The sequence below is a fragment of the Loxodonta africana genome, chromosome 9 (assembly GCF_030014295.1).
Source record: "Loxodonta africana isolate mLoxAfr1 chromosome 9, mLoxAfr1.hap2, whole genome shotgun sequence".
Classification (NCBI taxonomy): domain Eukaryota; kingdom Metazoa; phylum Chordata; class Mammalia; order Proboscidea; family Elephantidae; genus Loxodonta; species Loxodonta africana.
In genome coordinates, this window is record NC_087350.1 from 81,131,169 (window position 1) to 81,149,543 (window position 18,375).

The 18,375-nt window shown below is 38.8% G+C and overlaps 1 protein-coding gene across 5 annotated transcripts in view; it reads right to left on the reverse strand.

The window, feature by feature from the left end:
- MELK (maternal embryonic leucine zipper kinase) overlaps positions 1-14,160 on the reverse strand; it is a 96,857-nt gene extending 82,697 nt beyond the window's left edge. For 3 of the 5 annotated variants that reach the window (XM_064291726.1, XM_064291729.1, XM_023545129.2), the window contains exons 1-6: positions 14,059-14,160; positions 12,538-12,623; positions 9,239-9,355; positions 5,252-5,395; positions 3,861-3,929; positions 1,543-1,635 (exon numbers count right to left, since the gene is read on the reverse strand). In XM_064291726.1, coding sequence (XP_064147796.1) covers positions 1,543-1,635; positions 3,861-3,929; positions 5,252-5,395; positions 9,239-9,355; positions 12,538-12,623; positions 14,059-14,116 — 567 coding nt within the window. In that variant the 5' untranslated portion in view covers positions 14,117-14,160. The other 2 variants (XM_064291727.1, XM_064291728.1) reach the window with 2 other exon arrangements.
- Between the last annotated feature and the right edge of the window lie 4,215 nt (positions 14,161-18,375).

Consider the following 18,375-nt stretch of genomic DNA (forward strand, 5'->3'; position numbering starts at 1 on the left):
GATCCTGACCCATAATTACCAGCTGTGTGATCCTGCAAAGGCACTTAATTTCTGAGCCTCAGTTTCTTATCTTCTTTATAAAATAGAGTAATAGTATTCACTTCACAGGATTTGGGGGCTTAAATGAAAATTCAAAGTCTCTCGCATGATCCTAGAACTATGATAAATGCCCAGGTGAAGTCTATCCCCTTCCCTTCTGCTATGATGACGGAGAAGGTCACAACATCACTTCTGTGGGATTTTTGCAAAAATGCATAACCTGAATCATCTAATCATAAGGAAGCATCAGACAAATTCAAACTGAGGGACATTGAACAAAATAATTGGCACCTTCAAAAGTATCAAGGTCAAGGAAGACAAAGAAAAGCTAAAGAACTCTTCCAGATTAAACAGGGCTCAAGAGACACAACTACAAATACTGTAAACGCCATGTGCGATCCCAGACTGAATCCTGGGCTGGGGTGGGATACAGCTATAAAGGATGTTACTGGTACAACTAACATCATTTGACTACAGCTAATAGATAGATAATAAATTGTATCAATGTTAAATTTCCTTATTTTGATAACTGGAATCTAGCTATAAAATGCCCTTGCTTTTAGGAAATAAACACTCAAGTATTTCATAATAATGGGGTATGATGTCTCCAACTTACTCTCAAGTGGTTCAAAAAAAATATGCAAATAGGGCAAAATGTAAACAACTGTGAGTCTAAGAGACAGAGTTCTTCATTGTATTTTTGCACCTTTTCTCTAAGTTTGAAATTATATCAAATAGAGTCACCAAAAACACCCTAGCTCCCATCTTGTCATGTTACAAATTAAGTAACCTGGTATTTCCCAAAGCTTCTTCCCTTTAACACTAGTTCCAAAAGATGCTCCACATGAAAAGTAGATTTTGTAGTCAAATAAAATTGGGACCACTGCCTTCTCTGAGCTGTTCCCCTTCTCAATAACGACTTAGAGGTGTCTTGAAATAAAGAAACATGTTCAACCCAGCACTTCCTAAGCATATGACTACTAAATCTTATTTTATGATACTAACATCCAGCAAAACTAGTACTCCAGAGAATGGGTGGGGCTGACCAGCTTGAAGTAGCAAGCAGTAAAGCAGCAAAGCCCTGGACTTCTGAGTCTGGGCCTCCAGCCCAGGACCACTGACTTTGTAGAGTCAGGCAAAGGACAAGTTTTCTCTGTGCTAACCAGCATCTCAGAAAACTGAGCCTGCAGCCCTGGCCTTGTGCTCTACCCAGCTGGTCTAACCAATCCAAACTATGGCACTGTTCTTTGACACACAAGTAAAGACACCAGAAATACATCCCTGCTTCAGAAAGGTACTATGAATTCTATAAGCATATTTATTGTAAGTTATTCATTCCATTTACTAGTATACACATCTCACTCTCTGAACAGACTGAACTCTTTGATTAACAGGACTAGTTCTTATTTCATTGTTATATCCTCAGTGCACAGTGCCTGACTCACTACAGGTCACCAAAAAATGTATGTTGAATGTATACTGAATTAATCCGTGAATAACTACCTCTGATCCAAGATATGATTTGCCTTGTAGTAATTCAGGTGCTGCGTAAGCAAGACTCCCACAGCATGTCTGTAGGTGGTAATCCTTGTTACCCTACAAATAAGATAAAAATAAAATACTTATTAATTATATACCTTAAGAGAATTAAATCTTGATAAACATTCTTTGAGCACAAGGAAAGAGAAGCTAAATGAAGAACTACACCAAGTAATAAGGACTTCTGCAGCCAATCCAATATTCCGTGCATACATGCACACATACACGTGTGGTCTCCCCTCCTCTGGGTTTCCAATACCACTACAACCTGGCACCTACAATATCTTTTCCCCTTAGCTCAGTCAAATCAGGTTCATATTTCCCTAGCAATCTATTTGCATAATGATCAGCTACATGCAATCATTAATGTCTTCCCGCCCTCAAATGTTCAAAGAAAATGAGTTATTTCTTTATAGGACCCTATCTCCAACATCTAAAGAGCCCTGGTGGCACAATGATCAACCTCTTGGCCGTTAGCCAAAAGGTCAGTGGTTCAAACCCACCAGCCACTCCGCAGGAGAAAAGACCTGGCGATCTGTTCTTGTAAAGATTTCAGCCCACAAAACCCTATGAGGCAGTTCTACTCTGTCCTACAGGGTCTTTATGAGTTGGAATCTCGATGGTACACAACAACATCTCCAGTATTTAATCACTACAAATACAGAAGAGTTTCTCTTTCCTTAGAAGGAAGAAGGCAACTATGGTACACAGAACAGTGCCCTGGGAGTCTGTTTTCTAGACCCAGTTTTAAGACAAACCACTGCCTTAATTTCAGATCTATTAAAATGAGCAGTCTGTTCATTCTTCTCTGCCCTCCCACAGAAGATGTAATGGTGATGATACTACGGTCCAATGCCTATATCAAGTTCTACAGCTTGCAAAGGACTTGTGAAATTGTGAGACTGCATTTACAACTGAAACAACATGCCCAGAAGTGAGCTCCTCAGCAGAAGGCTGTAGCTGATACTTTCCCCCACTTTTTTAGATCGTGGCTGTGCAGTCGAATCTGTGACAGCCATAAATAAAGGCTAACGGAGCCTGTCACAGACATTCTCTCCTGCCTCCTGTGGAGAACACAACTTAAACCAGTTTATCTGTCCAAAGTATGTTTTATCTTTATATGTCTGCCGATCAAAAAACTGCCTTCTAGCATTTGATTCCCAGACAGAAGGCTACGCTGATAATCTCTGTGCAGCCCAGGGAGGAAAGAAGAATCAGACATTCAGCTGAAGGGATGAAGTCTGCTTCCCTTTGCACTTAGCTAATTCTGACTGGGGCAGGAAATAATCATGGGACTATGAAGGACTGAGACAAGTCTGCAATTTCAACATTCTTAATGAGTGTAGACAGCTCATTTTAGAGGCTGTGAGCACCGTCATTAGAGAACTCAGGAGGAAGCTTCCAACAGGCAGCCACATAGGAGCTCTGCCACAGACAGCAAAGCTGGGAAGTTCAAAGTCACCTCAAAGAGAAGTTAAGCAGGAGAACAGCAGTATTTAACTATGGCGTGCAAATTAAGGAAATATGTAACAGTATGCATTTAAAAGAGTATATGGACTTTTTCCTTCAATTATTTTATAAGGAAAGGGAACTGTCTCTCAAGACATAACAGTAATTGTTAGTCATACAACCATTTGGATAACAAAGAATTGATTAGCATTAAATTCTCAAAACTCATATTTAAATGAACAAAAGCACCATCTAGTGGCAACATACTCAAACTGCAAGTACATGTCAATTCAGCATTCCTGCTGTGGGGCCTTGAGTCACCTCAGCATTGTCAATTCCCCTCACAAAATATCCATGGGTGTGGTGCCCAGCCTTGAACCTACAGCAGTGGTTCTCAATTTTTGCTGCATATTAGAATCACCTAGAGAACTTGTAAAAAAAAAAAAAAAAAAAAACTTACTGGCACCAGAGATGAAGTTTAACACTCTTCTCAATGGAGACCAAACCAAAAACCAAACTCCCTGCCATCAAGTCAATTCCAACTCACAGCAACCCTACAGAACAAAGTAAAACTGCTCCATAAGGTTTCCAAGGCTGTAAATCTCTAGGGAAGCAGACTGCCTCATCTTTCTCCCACGGAGCGGCTGGTGGGTTCGAACCGCCAACCTTTAGGTTAGCAGCCGAGTGCTTAACCACTGGACCACCAGGGCTCCTCTCCACAGAGGCACCCAGGCTCAATGGAGACTAAGTAGAAGTCAGTGCAAGAGTGCAAGATAACACATTAAGAGGTACATTTACAAAGGAAATAAATTCATTTTTATTTCTGCACTTACCTTGGGTTTTGCACAAAGACCAAAGTCAATCAGCTTTAAGTTATGGTACTCATCAAACAACAAATTTTCCTGAGAAAACAAAGATACATACATATATATATATATATATATATATATATATATATATATATATATACACACATATTTTTTTTTAATTGTGCTTTAGGTGAAAGTTTACAGTTCAAGTTAGTTTCTCATACAAAAATTTATACACACATTGTTACGTGACCCCAGTTGCTGCCCCTATAATGTGACAGCACACTCCCCTTTTCCACCCCAGGTTTCCCACGTCCATTCAACCAGCTTCTATCTCTTTCTGCCTTCTCATCTCACCTCCAGACAGGAGATGCCCATTTAGTCTCCTGTATCTACCTGAACTAAGAAGCACACTCTTCATGAGTATCACTTTATGTCTTATAGTCCAGTCTACTCTTTGTCTGAAGAGTTGGCTTTGGGAATGTGAAGGCAAAGATATTTTGATAACCATACACTGACTACCTTGTATCATATCCCCACCTCTAGTCATTTCTAAAAATTATTTAAGGTACTAAAAAGCCTGGGCCGAACAGAGTGAAAATCATTAAAATAAGAATGAATGATAAGAAGTACAGAAGAAGAGAGAGGAAGAATAATGATAACTACTACACAGCTTCTCCTCACAACACATTAGCATAAGCCATTTTCTCCTTGGTGCTTTGAGGTTCAACTACAGAAAAAGCAAGCACAATTTGTGCCAAAAGTAAATTTAAACCAAAAGAGCCAGCTCAAAATGAAAGGGCTGAATATAAACAGAGAGAAAAGAACAGTAACACTGCTATATCTTGTCAGACCCAATTCTAGGACCGTGACCTTGGTACCAAGTAACATTTAAATCCATGTTCACCATTACTCGTATTAGTCAGAACCTGCAGACTTAAGAGTATTTATATTTTTATTCTGTCCTTAAGTAGAGTCTGTCCATTCCACTGCTCTGGTCCTTTCTGAGGAATAATGGAATTAAAATTAAAGGAAGATAGGATTAGGAAAAGAATATTAAATGGAAAATACTCAATGACTCAATATTCTTTAAAAAAAAAAAAAAAACACTCAACATTCTTCTTTCCTGGAGGCAAAATCCTGAGGTTTATATTTCACAGTTGATTACAAAGACATTTATACGGTCACACGTGATTGACAGATAAATTGAATGCTTATAATAAGTTCATCCAAAAAGTCTACCGAAAGTCAAAAGTAAAGGAAGAAAACAGAAATGCGATACATTCAGAGTGGAACGAAGAAAAGAAGAAAGACTAAGATAAATTACTAAACAGAAAGAACGTTTAAAAACTTAAACATAACAGGTTTGAAGCTGAACTCTCAAGTGACCATCTAACCGTGACCCACTCACTCACTGGCTTGAGGTCCCTGTGAGCGTAGCCTTGGCTGTGCACGTAAGCGACTGCAGATACTATCTGACGAAAGACAACTCGGGTCTCCTCCTCCGACAGGCGATCCTGGGATATTATGTAATCAAACAGCTCCCCTCCAGGGCAGTACTTCGACAATAAGAGAGTCACATAGATATTATTACTCACGAAAATCACTTCAGAGGAATTTAAAATAAAACGATTACACTTAACTCAGAGATGTTATTAATTCAACTTTACAGGAAAAGGAACTGAGTGAGGCATATTCCAGAAATACTCTCAGCATCATTTGTTATGTACCAGTTCTAGACCATTCACTGCAGGACTGTTTGTAACAGCAGAAGACTGTAAGCAACCTTTGACTCATGGTGACCCCGTGTGTCAGAGCAGCACTATGCTCCATAGGGTTTTCTTTTTCCTTTCAGCAAACATTTATTGTTATTGCTGTTATTTTTCATAATTTTATTCGGCTTCAGGTGAAAAGTTTACAGCACAAGCTAGTTCCTCATTCAAAAAGTTGTACACAAATTGCTCTATGGCATTGGTTACAATCCCGGTAATGTGACAGCACTCTCCCCCTTTCCATCCTGGGTTCCCTGTGTCCATTCATCTAGTTTTCCTGTCCCTTCCTGCCTTCTCATCTTGCTTTTGGGCACGAGTTGCTTATCTGGTCTCATGTATTTGATAGAACTAAAAAGCACATGTGTTACTGTTTGTTTGATAGGCCTGTCTATGCCTGAAAAGTATAATTCGGGAGTGGCATTAGTTCTGAGTTAGCAGGGCATCCGGGGGCCAGTCTCAGGGGTTCCTACAGTTTCTGTCAGACCAGAAAGTTCGATCTTGTCTTATAAATTTGAATTTTGCTCCACATTTTTCTCCCACTCTTTCTGGGACTCTCTATTGTGATCCCTGTGAGAGCAGTCGGTGGTGATAGCCAAGTACCATCTAGTTCTTCTGGGCTCAAGCTGATGGAGGCTGTGGTTTATGTGGTCTTTTAGTCCCCTGAGCTATTATTTTCCTTGTGTCTTTGGTTTTCTTCATACTCCTTTGCTCCGGACAGGATGGGACCAACAGGCTTATCTTGATGGCCACTCTCACGCTTTTAAGGCCCCAGACACTACTCACCAAAGTCGGATGTAGAACATTTTCTTTATTTACTATATTATGTCAATTGACCTAGTTATTATGTCATAGTCCCCAAGACTATGGTCTCCAGTCCTCAGCCCCAGCAACACAGTCCCTCAAGCTGTTTGGATGTGTCTAGGAAGCTTCTATGACTTTGCCTTGGACACACCGTGCTGACTTCCCCTTTACTGTGCGTTGTCTTACCCTTCACCAAAGGTAACACTTGTCTACTATTTCCATAGGGCTTTCAATGGCCGATTTTTTGGAACTCGCCGGGACTTTCTTCCAAGGCACCTTCTGGGTGGACCTGAACCTCTAACCTTTTGGTTAGCAGCCAAGCATGTCAACCATTTGCACCACCCAGGGATTCCGTTGCTTATAATTGTGTTACTATTATAATAATAACAGCCTAAATGTCCAAGCAAAGGCCTGATACACAATAAGTTTTTACTAAATATTTGAGAAGAAAGGACAGTAGGAGTTTGGTTGCGTATTTCTGACACATGATACACAATCTCAGGTCACCATTAAAAGTGTTGCTTTAAATGTGACAAAATGTTTTCAGCATATTAAAGTATTTTTATAGTTTTAAAAAAAAATGTGAGAGATATAGATAAAGCAAGCTCAAAAGATTGATAATTCTTCATTTTGCGAGGTGAGTACATGAAGAGTCATTGTATTATTCTCTATTTTTGTGCATGTTTATTTCCATAAAGAAAAGCTTTTCCATAAAAAAGCTTTTTAGCTTTAAAAAAAAATTTTTTTTTTTTAAATATACTGTCAGGATGAAAAAAGTCAACAATTATTCCAGGAATGAGAATAATACCTCTCAGTCTCTAGCAGTCTTATTACCAGTAAGCAAAAGCAGAACCCAGGACCAGCGGTGATTTTTAAGTTCACTCGGAGTTTTATATTTTTATAGCAAAGTACTAAAACCCATTCTAATCTTAACACATTTAAATTTGGTGTGGTTACCTGAAATAAAAGCCCAGCAGCAATTATTATTTCTCCATCCCATAGACCAGTGGTTTTGATCTGTACCAGAAGAAGCCCAGTTCTGCAGAGATACCTCAGGGGCTGCAGGAGGAGGGTAGGTGCCAGGGAACAAAGCTCTAGGCTTTCCATGCCTTTTACTCCAGAGCAGCTCACTTTTCTAGAAACTGGGTTTCCATTTAAGATTTCACTTCATTTTATATTAAAATTATAAAGCACACAAAGTCTTTGACCTGGTAGTTCCATGTTTAGGAATTACTCCTATACATACGCTCTCCCATGTAATAAACTACGCCTTACAGATCATCCACTGCAGCACTGTTTGTAACAGCAGAAGACCGGAAGCAACCCAAATGCTCAAGCTATACAAACCATGGCATAGCTAGAAAATGGAACTCTATGCAGCCATTAACAAAAAAAAAAAAAAAAGAGGAAATTCTTTATGGACTGTATGGAACAATCTCCAGTATTAAGTAGAAAAAGTTAAGGTATAAAAGCATACCTACTGACACAGATAAATCGCAAAAACAGAGCAAAAGAAGGTAGACACAAAAGAGTACAGGTTGTATGATTCTATTTATATCAAGTTCTAACACTAACCTAGGGCGCCAGAAATCAGATTAGTGGTTACTTGGAAGGGCAGTGGGCAGGTGAGGTTACAGACATCAACTTCAAAAGGGCAGGAGAAAACTTTCTGGAGTAATAGAAATGTTCTAACACCTTCACTGGGGTAGGGATTACATGACAGTACACATTTGTCAAACTATATATCTAATGTGTATATTTTATTATATGTAAAGTATACCTCAAGAGTCAATTTTTTGAATGCTACCCACATGAGATTTACACAAAGAAAACAGCCTGTTGCGTATTTTCAAATAAATACAAAATAAAGAAAAATACAAAATAAAGAATAATACAAAATAGAAACAAAAAACATCTAAAATCTCTATGAATGACATAGATGGTTACCAAGTCAAATTGTTAAGTGGGAACAAAAATAAGGTACAGAATAATATTATAGTACATGACCATGCGTGACAGAAATCTGTAAGCTATATACACACATGCATGTATCTCTAATTCATAGAATCTCTACAGGAGACACAAGAAACATAGCAGTGATTGACTCAGGGGAAGGGAACTAGGTAACTAGTATACAGGGAAGAAAGGATTTTATTTTTTAATACATACCCTTTTGTACCTTCTAAAAACTTCCTAGGTTCATGATTATTTCTTTTTTTTAATTAATTGTATTTAAGAATGTAATATGGACAAAGGAGCCAGCTAAAAATGAAAGGTTTTAAAATCACCACTATAGACCATGTGGGTGGGTCTACAGTATAGGAAAGAGAAAATGGCTCCAAGTTCAAAACCTTTAACATTACGAATTTTAAAATCTGCCCTAAAACAGTGCTAATCTGTGAAAATGATGCACAGTTGCAAATCATTTGGCTGAGAATGAAGAAAATGAAATAAGGGATGGATGATGCAACTTCTAAAGACTTTACTTTTCAGGCCAAAAAAGCAGGTTAAGACCTGAAAGCATTTGGTTCACATTACGCACGCACTGGAGGCTACCTGTGTAAAACTGAAACCGATCCTTCCCTCTAGGAGCAACTTCTAACACACGCGATCCACTGAACCACACCACCCGATGAGGGGTGTATTAGAAAGTGTACGTTTACAATGAATCTACAGTTTATTATATATGTCTACCTTGGTGGAAACTGTTACAGGCAGCACTCAAAGAGACAAGCCGCTAACAGTTATTCTAATCTTTCAGGTGACATGTACTCTTAGCTACTGATAAAGTGATCAAATGCTTTTAGGTCTCTGGAACAAACTACTAACCTCAAGAACCATGAATATTTTGTTGGCTGTCTCTAGCACATGATAAAGTTGACAAACATGCTGATGTCTCAGGCTCTTCAAGGCATCGATCTCCATTTTGATTCTGGGCAAATCATTCTGTGACAAAACATTAAGCCAAATGACCAATAAATCCATTTGAGAAGTGCTCCAAGCATCGATATCAACAACTGCATTCTTAAGTATCAAAAAGGTACTAAAAGCCCCCAAACAAATTGTTCAACAATACGGAAGAATGTCGGAACAAAACTTATTTGTATATTCGTAAGAAAGGACTCAGGGTGTTGTGAAAAACAAGTTCAACGTGGGTCAAAAGTATAATGTCCACAAAATTAAAACGATCACGGACTCTCCTAGATTAGCATTCCCAACAAGGGAAATGACAGAGACGCTCTTCTCAATTCCCAGGCCTGGACTACCACTTTCAGTTGCAAGTGGTAGTCTTTAAGAACCACGCCGAGATTTTCAGACACACGTGCTTTAGAAATTCAGACTCAATAAATGTTTTATGAATTAAAGAAAAAAAGTTATGCTGAGCTAAAGACCGGTGAATGTAGGTAAAGGGCATGTGGGTATTCACTTTCTTATTCTTCCAGCTTTTCTATGATCTTGGAAATTTTTCAAAATAAAAAGTTGGCTGAAGAAGAGGATAACCAAGTTGAAAAAAAATTTTAAGTCCAGATTAAAGACAACAATCTAGGAATCTATGATGTAACAGGCAAATCTTTATTATAAAAAGAGGCGCAGTCTAATGATCAGTGACTCAGGATTCAATTGCCAAGAACTATGTGACCAGAAGGAGCCCTGGTGATGGAGTGGTTAGAGTCCTGCTGCTAACCGAGAAAGGTTGGCAATTCGAACCTACCAGCTACTCCATGGAAGAAAGATATGGCAGTGTGCTTCAATAAAAACTACAGCCTTGGAAACCTTATGGGGCAGTTTTACTCCGTCCCATAGGGTCACTATGAGTCGGAATTGACTCAATAGCAACAGGTTATTTAAAATAAACATTAAAGGAATAGAAATATAAAAGTCTAGAAATATGGATAAATGAATTAATATCAACATGTTGATGCTTTAGAATAACTTTTGAATATGAGAATGGTAATACATTTTGTAGTAACAATATACATTTTGTTTGCTATTTAAATGGCTGAAATGTTCAAGTGAATAAGTCATACTAAAGTTGTAACTGATGCTTAAATTTCTTAAGGGAATTTAATTAAATTTGCAATCAATGTTTAAATACTCAAGGAAAATTGGTTTCTAATGTTTTGCTTATTAGATAAATAAATATACTATTGAACACTGGGGAAAAAAATTGCAGGAGAGCCTGATGTGCCAGCTGACAGGTTATTAAAAATAATTTCTGACATGGGTCACTATGAAATTTTTGGCATTTCATTTGGAAGGAGTTCAAAGAATTGAGCAACACTGCTATAACGAAACTCCTTACACTCCCTTTGACTTATTTATGTATGTTTATCAGCACTAAAAGGAGCTCTAGTGGCGCAATGATTAAGTGCTCGGCCCCTAACCGAAAGGTCGGTGGTTGGAACTCATCACTCCACAGGTGGAAGACCTGGCGATCTGCTCCCATGAAGATCACAGCCTAGAAAATCCTATGGGGCAGTTCTGCTCTGTCACATGGGGTCACTATAAGCTGGAATTAACTCAACAACACCTAACAACAACATCAGCACCGACATCCTTAAAAAATAAAAGAATTGATGTTAAACCCTATCCCATGCCAGAAAAAAAAAAAAGCCCAGTATATCTAATTAAAAAATGCATTTTCAGTAAAATGGGTTTTTTTATGTGTTATACTTACCAACATTTAAAAAATGTTTATATTATATACTATTAATAACTCTAAGACTAACTCAATCCTGAAGAAAAATAATATTTTAACACAGATTTTTTAAAACATTTTTTAAATTTATCTTCAAAAAAAAGACGCAGCCACCGACACATGCTAACAGACCAGTGAATTCTCAGCAGAAGACCAGAATAAGGAAAAGTCTAGAAACCAAATCATATGAGGGGATAGTATTAAGAATCAGAAAAAAAGAAGACACAGGATGACTCATAGCAACCCTACTGGAAAAAGTGGAATTGTTCCATATGGTTTCCAATGCTGCACATTTTTACAGAAGCAGACTCCCACATCTTTCTCCCACAGAGCTGCTGGGGTGTTGGAACACCAACCATTCAGTTAGCAGCCGAGCTGTTTTGCATGAGGTCACTATGAGTCGGGACTGACTCGACAGCATCTAACAACAAGGACAACTTCAAACACTGGAAAGGGAATAAAAACCAAAAACCCATTGCCGTCAAGTCGATTCTGACTCATAGTGGCCCTGTGGGACAGAGTAGAACTGCCCCATAGTTTTCAAGGAGCACCTGGTGGACTCGAACTGCCGGCCTTTTTAGTTAGCAGCCATTGTATTCAACCACTACGCCACTAAAACTAGAAGGCCCAAAAAGACCGCCAAAGAGTATTTAAAAAAGTAACTTCAGAGACATTATAGCCAAGATCATATTGAACGGGCTGCTTTAGGAGGTAATGAACTGCTCAATCCTGGAAGCATTCATGTACAGGAAGAAGAGGCTGAACAAATCACTTAGAAGAGATTAACAGATTTGGAAAAGGGTTCATTAGATAACTTCTAAAACCACTTCAAACAAGAATCTAGGACACAAGATTAATCACTTTGTTTATCTATTATACCATAAAATAGATCAACATTTAGTATGGATATCACGAGAAGAGAAAGAAGGGAGATACTAATTCCCATAAACACTTAGAAGACTAAAAAACACTGCAGAAAAATGGATCCTACAGACTTCTGTAGTATCATTGTCCCACATTAAAATTTGAGGAATAAAGTAACCCCTTCCCCCAAATTACTTTTTAAACCATAGATCTAAGTACAAGACATTTGTGGGGGGAGAGGAGGAGTATGGAAATATTATTCTAGCAGTAACTAACACATTAGAGCAAATTTGGGTTTTAATTCACAAAACCAAACCCATTGCCATTGAGTCAACTCTGATTCATGGTGACCCCATGTGTTTAAGAGCAGAACTGCACTCCAAAGGGTTTTCAGTGACTGTAATCTTATAGAAGTAGATCACCAGGCTTTTCTTCCAGTGTCACTGGGTAGATTTTAACAGCCAACCTTTCGGTCAGTAGCTAAGCTCAAACCCAGGGACCTTTTAATTCATAAAATAGATCTATAAATAGAACATCTTGGCAAAAAAATAATTTTCACACTTACCCCAAGTGCACTTTTATCCATGATTTTTATAGCTACCATTTCTCCTGTGAGGATATGGCAGGCAAGTTTGACCTTTGCAAAGCCACCTAAGCATAGGAAAATGTATTATGAAGACAGAGACAAAACTAACCAAGATATCATCATAGAAACAAACTGAAGACTCAGGTACAAACACCTTTTCATATACTTTTAAAAGGCTATTAATCCAAATTTTTCTGGAATTTTGTGGTTCTTTCTTCCTGTTACTTCCAAAAGATTAGCTACAACCCTAACCTCTTCTAGTCAAACGTCTAGTTGAAGTTTTGCCTTTTGTTTTGTAACCATGACAGTATGACTCTGCAATACAGAATCTACTCTTTAGAAATCTGCTTTACAATTCACAATGCAATTAAATTTGCTTTATAATTAACCCTCTTGGAACACAACGTAAAATTTCTGAGACAGAAGACGAATAATATAAAACTTTCATTTGGTTTGAAAAATATGAAAATTAGCAATTATGCTTCAAAACTGGATCAAAATCTAAATAAATGTCTCCACTTAGGCATCTAAAAGAAATCTCCAACTTAAAAGAACTCCAAAAAGAAGCTCCTGGTTGTTGTTGTTATATGCCGTCGAGTCGCTTCCGACTCACAGCGACCCTACAGGACAGAACACAACTGTCCCATTGGGTTTCCAAGGAGCGGCTGGTGGATTCAAACTGCCAACTTTTTGGTTAGCAGCCAAGCTCTTAACCACTGTGCCACCAGAGTTCCCAAACCCTTTACAGTAATGGCAACTCCATTTTCCCACTTGACCAGGCCAAAAATTTCAGAGTCATACTTAGCCCTTCCCTTTCTCTCACATTCTATAACAAATCCTATTGGCTCTGTCTTCAAAATATATATTACCTTGAGTGGAAGGAGGCAGTTATTGACTGGGAAGGGACATAAGGCAATCTTCTAGAAATGTTCTATAAATATATGAATGTACACACATGTAAAACTCCGTCAGGATTAGTGCACTTTTTATATTTTACTGTATTTTATCTCGATAATTTTTTAAAACACATATGTATACACACATGCACACACACAATGTGTGCATGTGTGTATCCATAATCCCACCCCATTCGCTACCTCCACGGGAATCACCCTGGTCCAAGTTATCATCATCTCCAGCATCACTCTCCTGAATTATCGCAACAACATCTTAACATCTCCCTGCTTCCAGCCCTTCCTCTCCCCACCTAGTCTTTTCACAACCAAGAAGCCAAAATGACTTTGTGAAAACAAAGATCAGGTCACACCTTGGCTCAAAACCCTCCAATGACTTCCCACCTTACTCACCATAAGTCAAAGTCCTTGCAATGACCTGCAAGGCCTCCCCCACTACTTTCTGCTCTTGCTCCACTTTTTCTTACTGAAGTAGGTAGAAGAATTTTAAAACTACATAGGTTATACTATAAAGCTCATGATTATCCAAACAGACTATACTCTCAACAGTTATCTAACCCCACCTCCAAGAAAAAAAATTTTTTACCTGTCCCAATAGTTTCATATAATTCATAGTATTTGAGAAGTTCACCATAATCCTTCATAGTCCTCCTGGAAGTTTACTCAGAAATGCAAAAAAAAAAAAAAAAACCTGTAAAACAGAAATACTACATGATCAAAAAAGAAAATATTACTAGATTGTCTTCTCTACTTTTATAACTGCAAATATAAATAAATCTTAGGCATATAAATGATTAGAATAATTTATTAGTCACACGAAAAATCACCTGTATTCCTATCTCACACTATATATAAAAATCAATTCTAGATATTAAATATGAAAGATAAAACCTTTGTTGTTGCTAGATACCATCGAGTCGATTTCGACTCACAGTGACCCCATATGGCAGAGTAGAACTGCCCCACGGGGTTTCCTAGTCTTCAATCTTTACAGAAGCAGATTGCCGCATCTTCCTCCTGAGGAGCGGCTGGTAGGTTCAAACTGCTGACCTTTCAGTAGGCCTTAACAGGAGTTGTTCATCAGCAAAGAATGAGAGGAAGAGCATTCCAGAAAGAGGGAACCCAAGTGTAAAGATCCCAAAGGAAGAAAAGGTTGACACATACTGAATCTAAACTGCTTTTAGAGGTACAGCTGGTAGCTCTAATCGAAAATGCAGATTTGGGGCTGGAACAATTGATTAGCCATGTGGAAAAAATGCATCTGTATCTCACACCGTACACAAAATCAAATAGTTGATGTAGTGAAAGATAAATCTTTAAGGTGTTTAAATGTTGACAGCTAAGGCCTTATCCATAACCAGACCTACAGCTATGAGTGGCAAGAGGAAGAGGCAGGGAGAGAACACCTAAAAAAGAATTAGAAGAATACCATTTCATGGGAGCCAAGAAGGAGGAAAAAACTAAAACTACTAAAAGAAAGTTTCTGGGAAGTAGATTTCTGAAAGTGCTCATACATGGGTCAAGTCCTAGGACTTGAGTTTAAGTGCTGCAAAGCAGAGCTCTCCATGTAGCTAGACAAGGGGTTAAAGCTCTCTGAATCTATACAGAAAGTTTCTCAAAGTACACTTCTTCCCAGAGGCTGGTATGAAGGACAAGACTTGGGGTGTCAACTTTGAGTGCCCCCATATCCCTTAGAAATCCAAGCAGGAATCAAAGGTTCCAGAAGAGAGGAGGTCACTGAGTCAGGCCCAACCCAGCATATCAGGGCCCTAGAGTTCACAAGGGGGTTTAAGGCCAAGGCCCAGCTAGGAACGAAGTGCTCCTTTGCCTGGCCTGTCTGCTGTACAGAAATCTCCTGTACTGATCTAGCAGTGAACTAGCTATTATGGCACAGGATTCAGGATTCCAGGACCCTATTCCGTCATTACGTCAGGTAAAGTGAGTGCATGCACCGGCAACTAAACTTGAGAAGCAAAGTTCCGCCTGGAGAGGGCATCTTGATCTTCATTGCTGCTTCCCAGTTGCAGAGACCTGGTGCTGGTGCTCTTTTCTAGAACTAGACAGTCTTACTTCACCAACGGGCAGAGTTATTTAAGGCTCTGCGATTGATGGGGGACAGGCACTAGGTCTATTAACTTCAAGTTCTCTGCTCTTCATGCTGGTCTCATTCAGAGCTAAGTAACCAACATGTTACTAAGCCTTAATAATGGTCATGAATTTGAAAGACCTAGAGTGTGAATTCCACCTCAGAAGTTTATAAAGGAAAAAACAGTAATAGGATAGGCCTGTACTACAATAAAGGTATACCATCTTCTTGAATTGAGGAAGAGAAAAAAACTGAATAACATGATCAAAAGCCCAAGAGCCACAAAAAAAATTTTTTAAATATCTATGCACTGGGTGTTTTGTATATGCCTAAAACACTCTGATTCCATGAATCATTTTACTTCGAAAACAAGGTAAATTATTATCCACAAGAGCCTTTAAAAAAAAAAGAAAGTTTTAGGCAGAAGTTTTACAAGGAAAATATCAAAACTCAAGGAGAAAATGGAATTAGCTAAAAAAAAAAAAAATTTGGTCTCAACATCAAAGCAAAACTAGCGGGAAGGATAAAGATACTAAGTGAAAGGCATTCTGATCCACTAAACAGTATCAGCCATTTCCAAGGAAGAAATGGCAACTTAGTAAGCAAGTTGAAATTTTAATCTCACTGAAGCTGCCCTGGAAGAAGCAAACTTAGATGCTGGTGCTGAGGGAAAACTGGTGATACAGTGAAACATTTCTCCTTCCACTGGAGTGGCAAAATTTACTCAAAACATATTTATTCTCACTGGACACCTGAGGGGATAGGATTGGAAATGCCCTTATCAGCACCAGTAATTCAGAAATCTTTTAAAGGGCATTTGTCAGTGGAGTAAATGTAGGAATGAAGTGGAGCCCCACTCCCAAAGGACAGGAATCACAGGCTCAAGAAATTTCAAAACAAGCAATAAAACCAATAAAAGCACACACAAGGCTAAGAAATCTTTGGGACCTTACGAGAGAGAAGAAATAGAAAGAGCCAGAGACTGATAATGCGGGAATGTTGGGCTACAGATACATTGGAAAAGTTGCCTGTTGTAAAAGTAGGTTGCCAGGTTCATTAAAGAAAGGCCACAATTAAGGTAGTATTGGGGTACTCAGACTACCCCACTAAAGATGGACTGAAGAGGAAACACAAACCAATTTCAAAGTTTAAAAGCCATGAGATGGACAAAGGGTAAGAAGTAGGCTTCAGGAAATACAACAGTCCTAGTCGCCAGTAACACATGTCTAAAGTTCATACAAAGGACTAGGCTATTTCAAATCCCACCCACCCCCCCAGAAAGAGGAAGCAGTTTGATGTCAGACTTCACTTCCCTAAATGAGGGATATAGTGTCATAATGAACCTTTTGATAGATTTCTCCCAAATGAGCTCTAAACTTCCAGGTCATGGCCTCTGGTCAACTAGGAGAGACTGACTTGTACCAAGGTAAGGCTGCAACCATGCAGCTTCGTACTTTCTTTCTTCTATTTTCTCCATCTACCCCCTTCCCTCAAATTGTACCATGTCTTTGGATAAGTATACCAACGTGTGCCTAGATTATATCTGTCGAATCCAAGGAACATAATTTTTGCTACAGTATAAGAAAACTGGTGCTCAGATTGTAAGCTACTATATGGATAGCAGATTTCACTTAGTTTTTCAACTTTGTGGATGTAGAGCTGGTTAATAATCTTAAGGGCCCTATTTATCCTCTAGAGTTTGGAAATACATAACAGAGGAAAGATGTGATTGGAGTAACCTAACTTTGTAGCTGCTAAAGGAGATACATGATCAGTCAATGTGGAAGGCAGCCACTGAACTATGAATGATGGAGAAGGAAATCAGACCTCAATCAGACATCTAAGTAAGCCCTTCTGGCTGTGACTAAACAGCAGAAGAATTGGGGGCATATATAACTGGGATCCTGAACTTCTCTGAGAAAACAAGGAATTGGCTAGATAACGGAAGGAAGTTTATGGTTGAATTTTATAGTATAGCAACAAATTGGGAGCATTTTGTTCCTAACATAGTGTAATTTGGGCTACACTATCACCTGTGGAAACCCTAATTTTTTTTTTTTTTTTATTACCCGTGGAAACCCTGGTGGCATAGTGGTTAAGAGCTATGGCTGCTAACCAAAAGGTCGGCAGTTTGAATCCACCAGGTGCTCCTTGGAAACTCTACGAGGCAGTTCTACTCTGTCCTATACGGTCGCTATGAGTCGAAATAAACTGGACCACAATGGGTTTTTTTGTTTTTTCGTTTTTTTTTAACCAGCTGTATAACACATTTACTTTGTCTAGTGAGCTTGGTAAGATATTGATGCTGAGGGTAATTTCAAATAAGAATTAGAATACAGAATGGCTCATAATGCAGCCTTGCGGTAAATTTAATTAACACCCTGTCCTGCTCTGCTACAGAGGCACCAACGAAAAAGCATTTATTCCTGAAAGCATTAAGGGACTTTAGATGGTCCATTAAGGGACTTTAGGTGGTTGGTCCAGATAGATGTCCAGGAAGAACAGATTCTCTGGCAAAACAAGCCCATGAAAGTGTAGTAAAAGATTTTTCTGATTTTTTCTGCTGATTTCTCCCAAACCCCCTGGAAAACAACCACCAAAACATGAGCAAAAAAGCTAGGAACTCTGGCTTCTAATGATACCCCTGCCTTATTCACTACCAAGGAGAAATACCACAGATGAAGTTCAAGAACAATTACTCATCCTAGGTGCTAGGGGCCTGACTGCTGTCTTGGGATACCCTCCTTTGGGAGTCCCCTTCCTTTTCCCACATGCTGTTCCACTGGAGGCATTTTATGCCACTACTTCGGGGAGCTG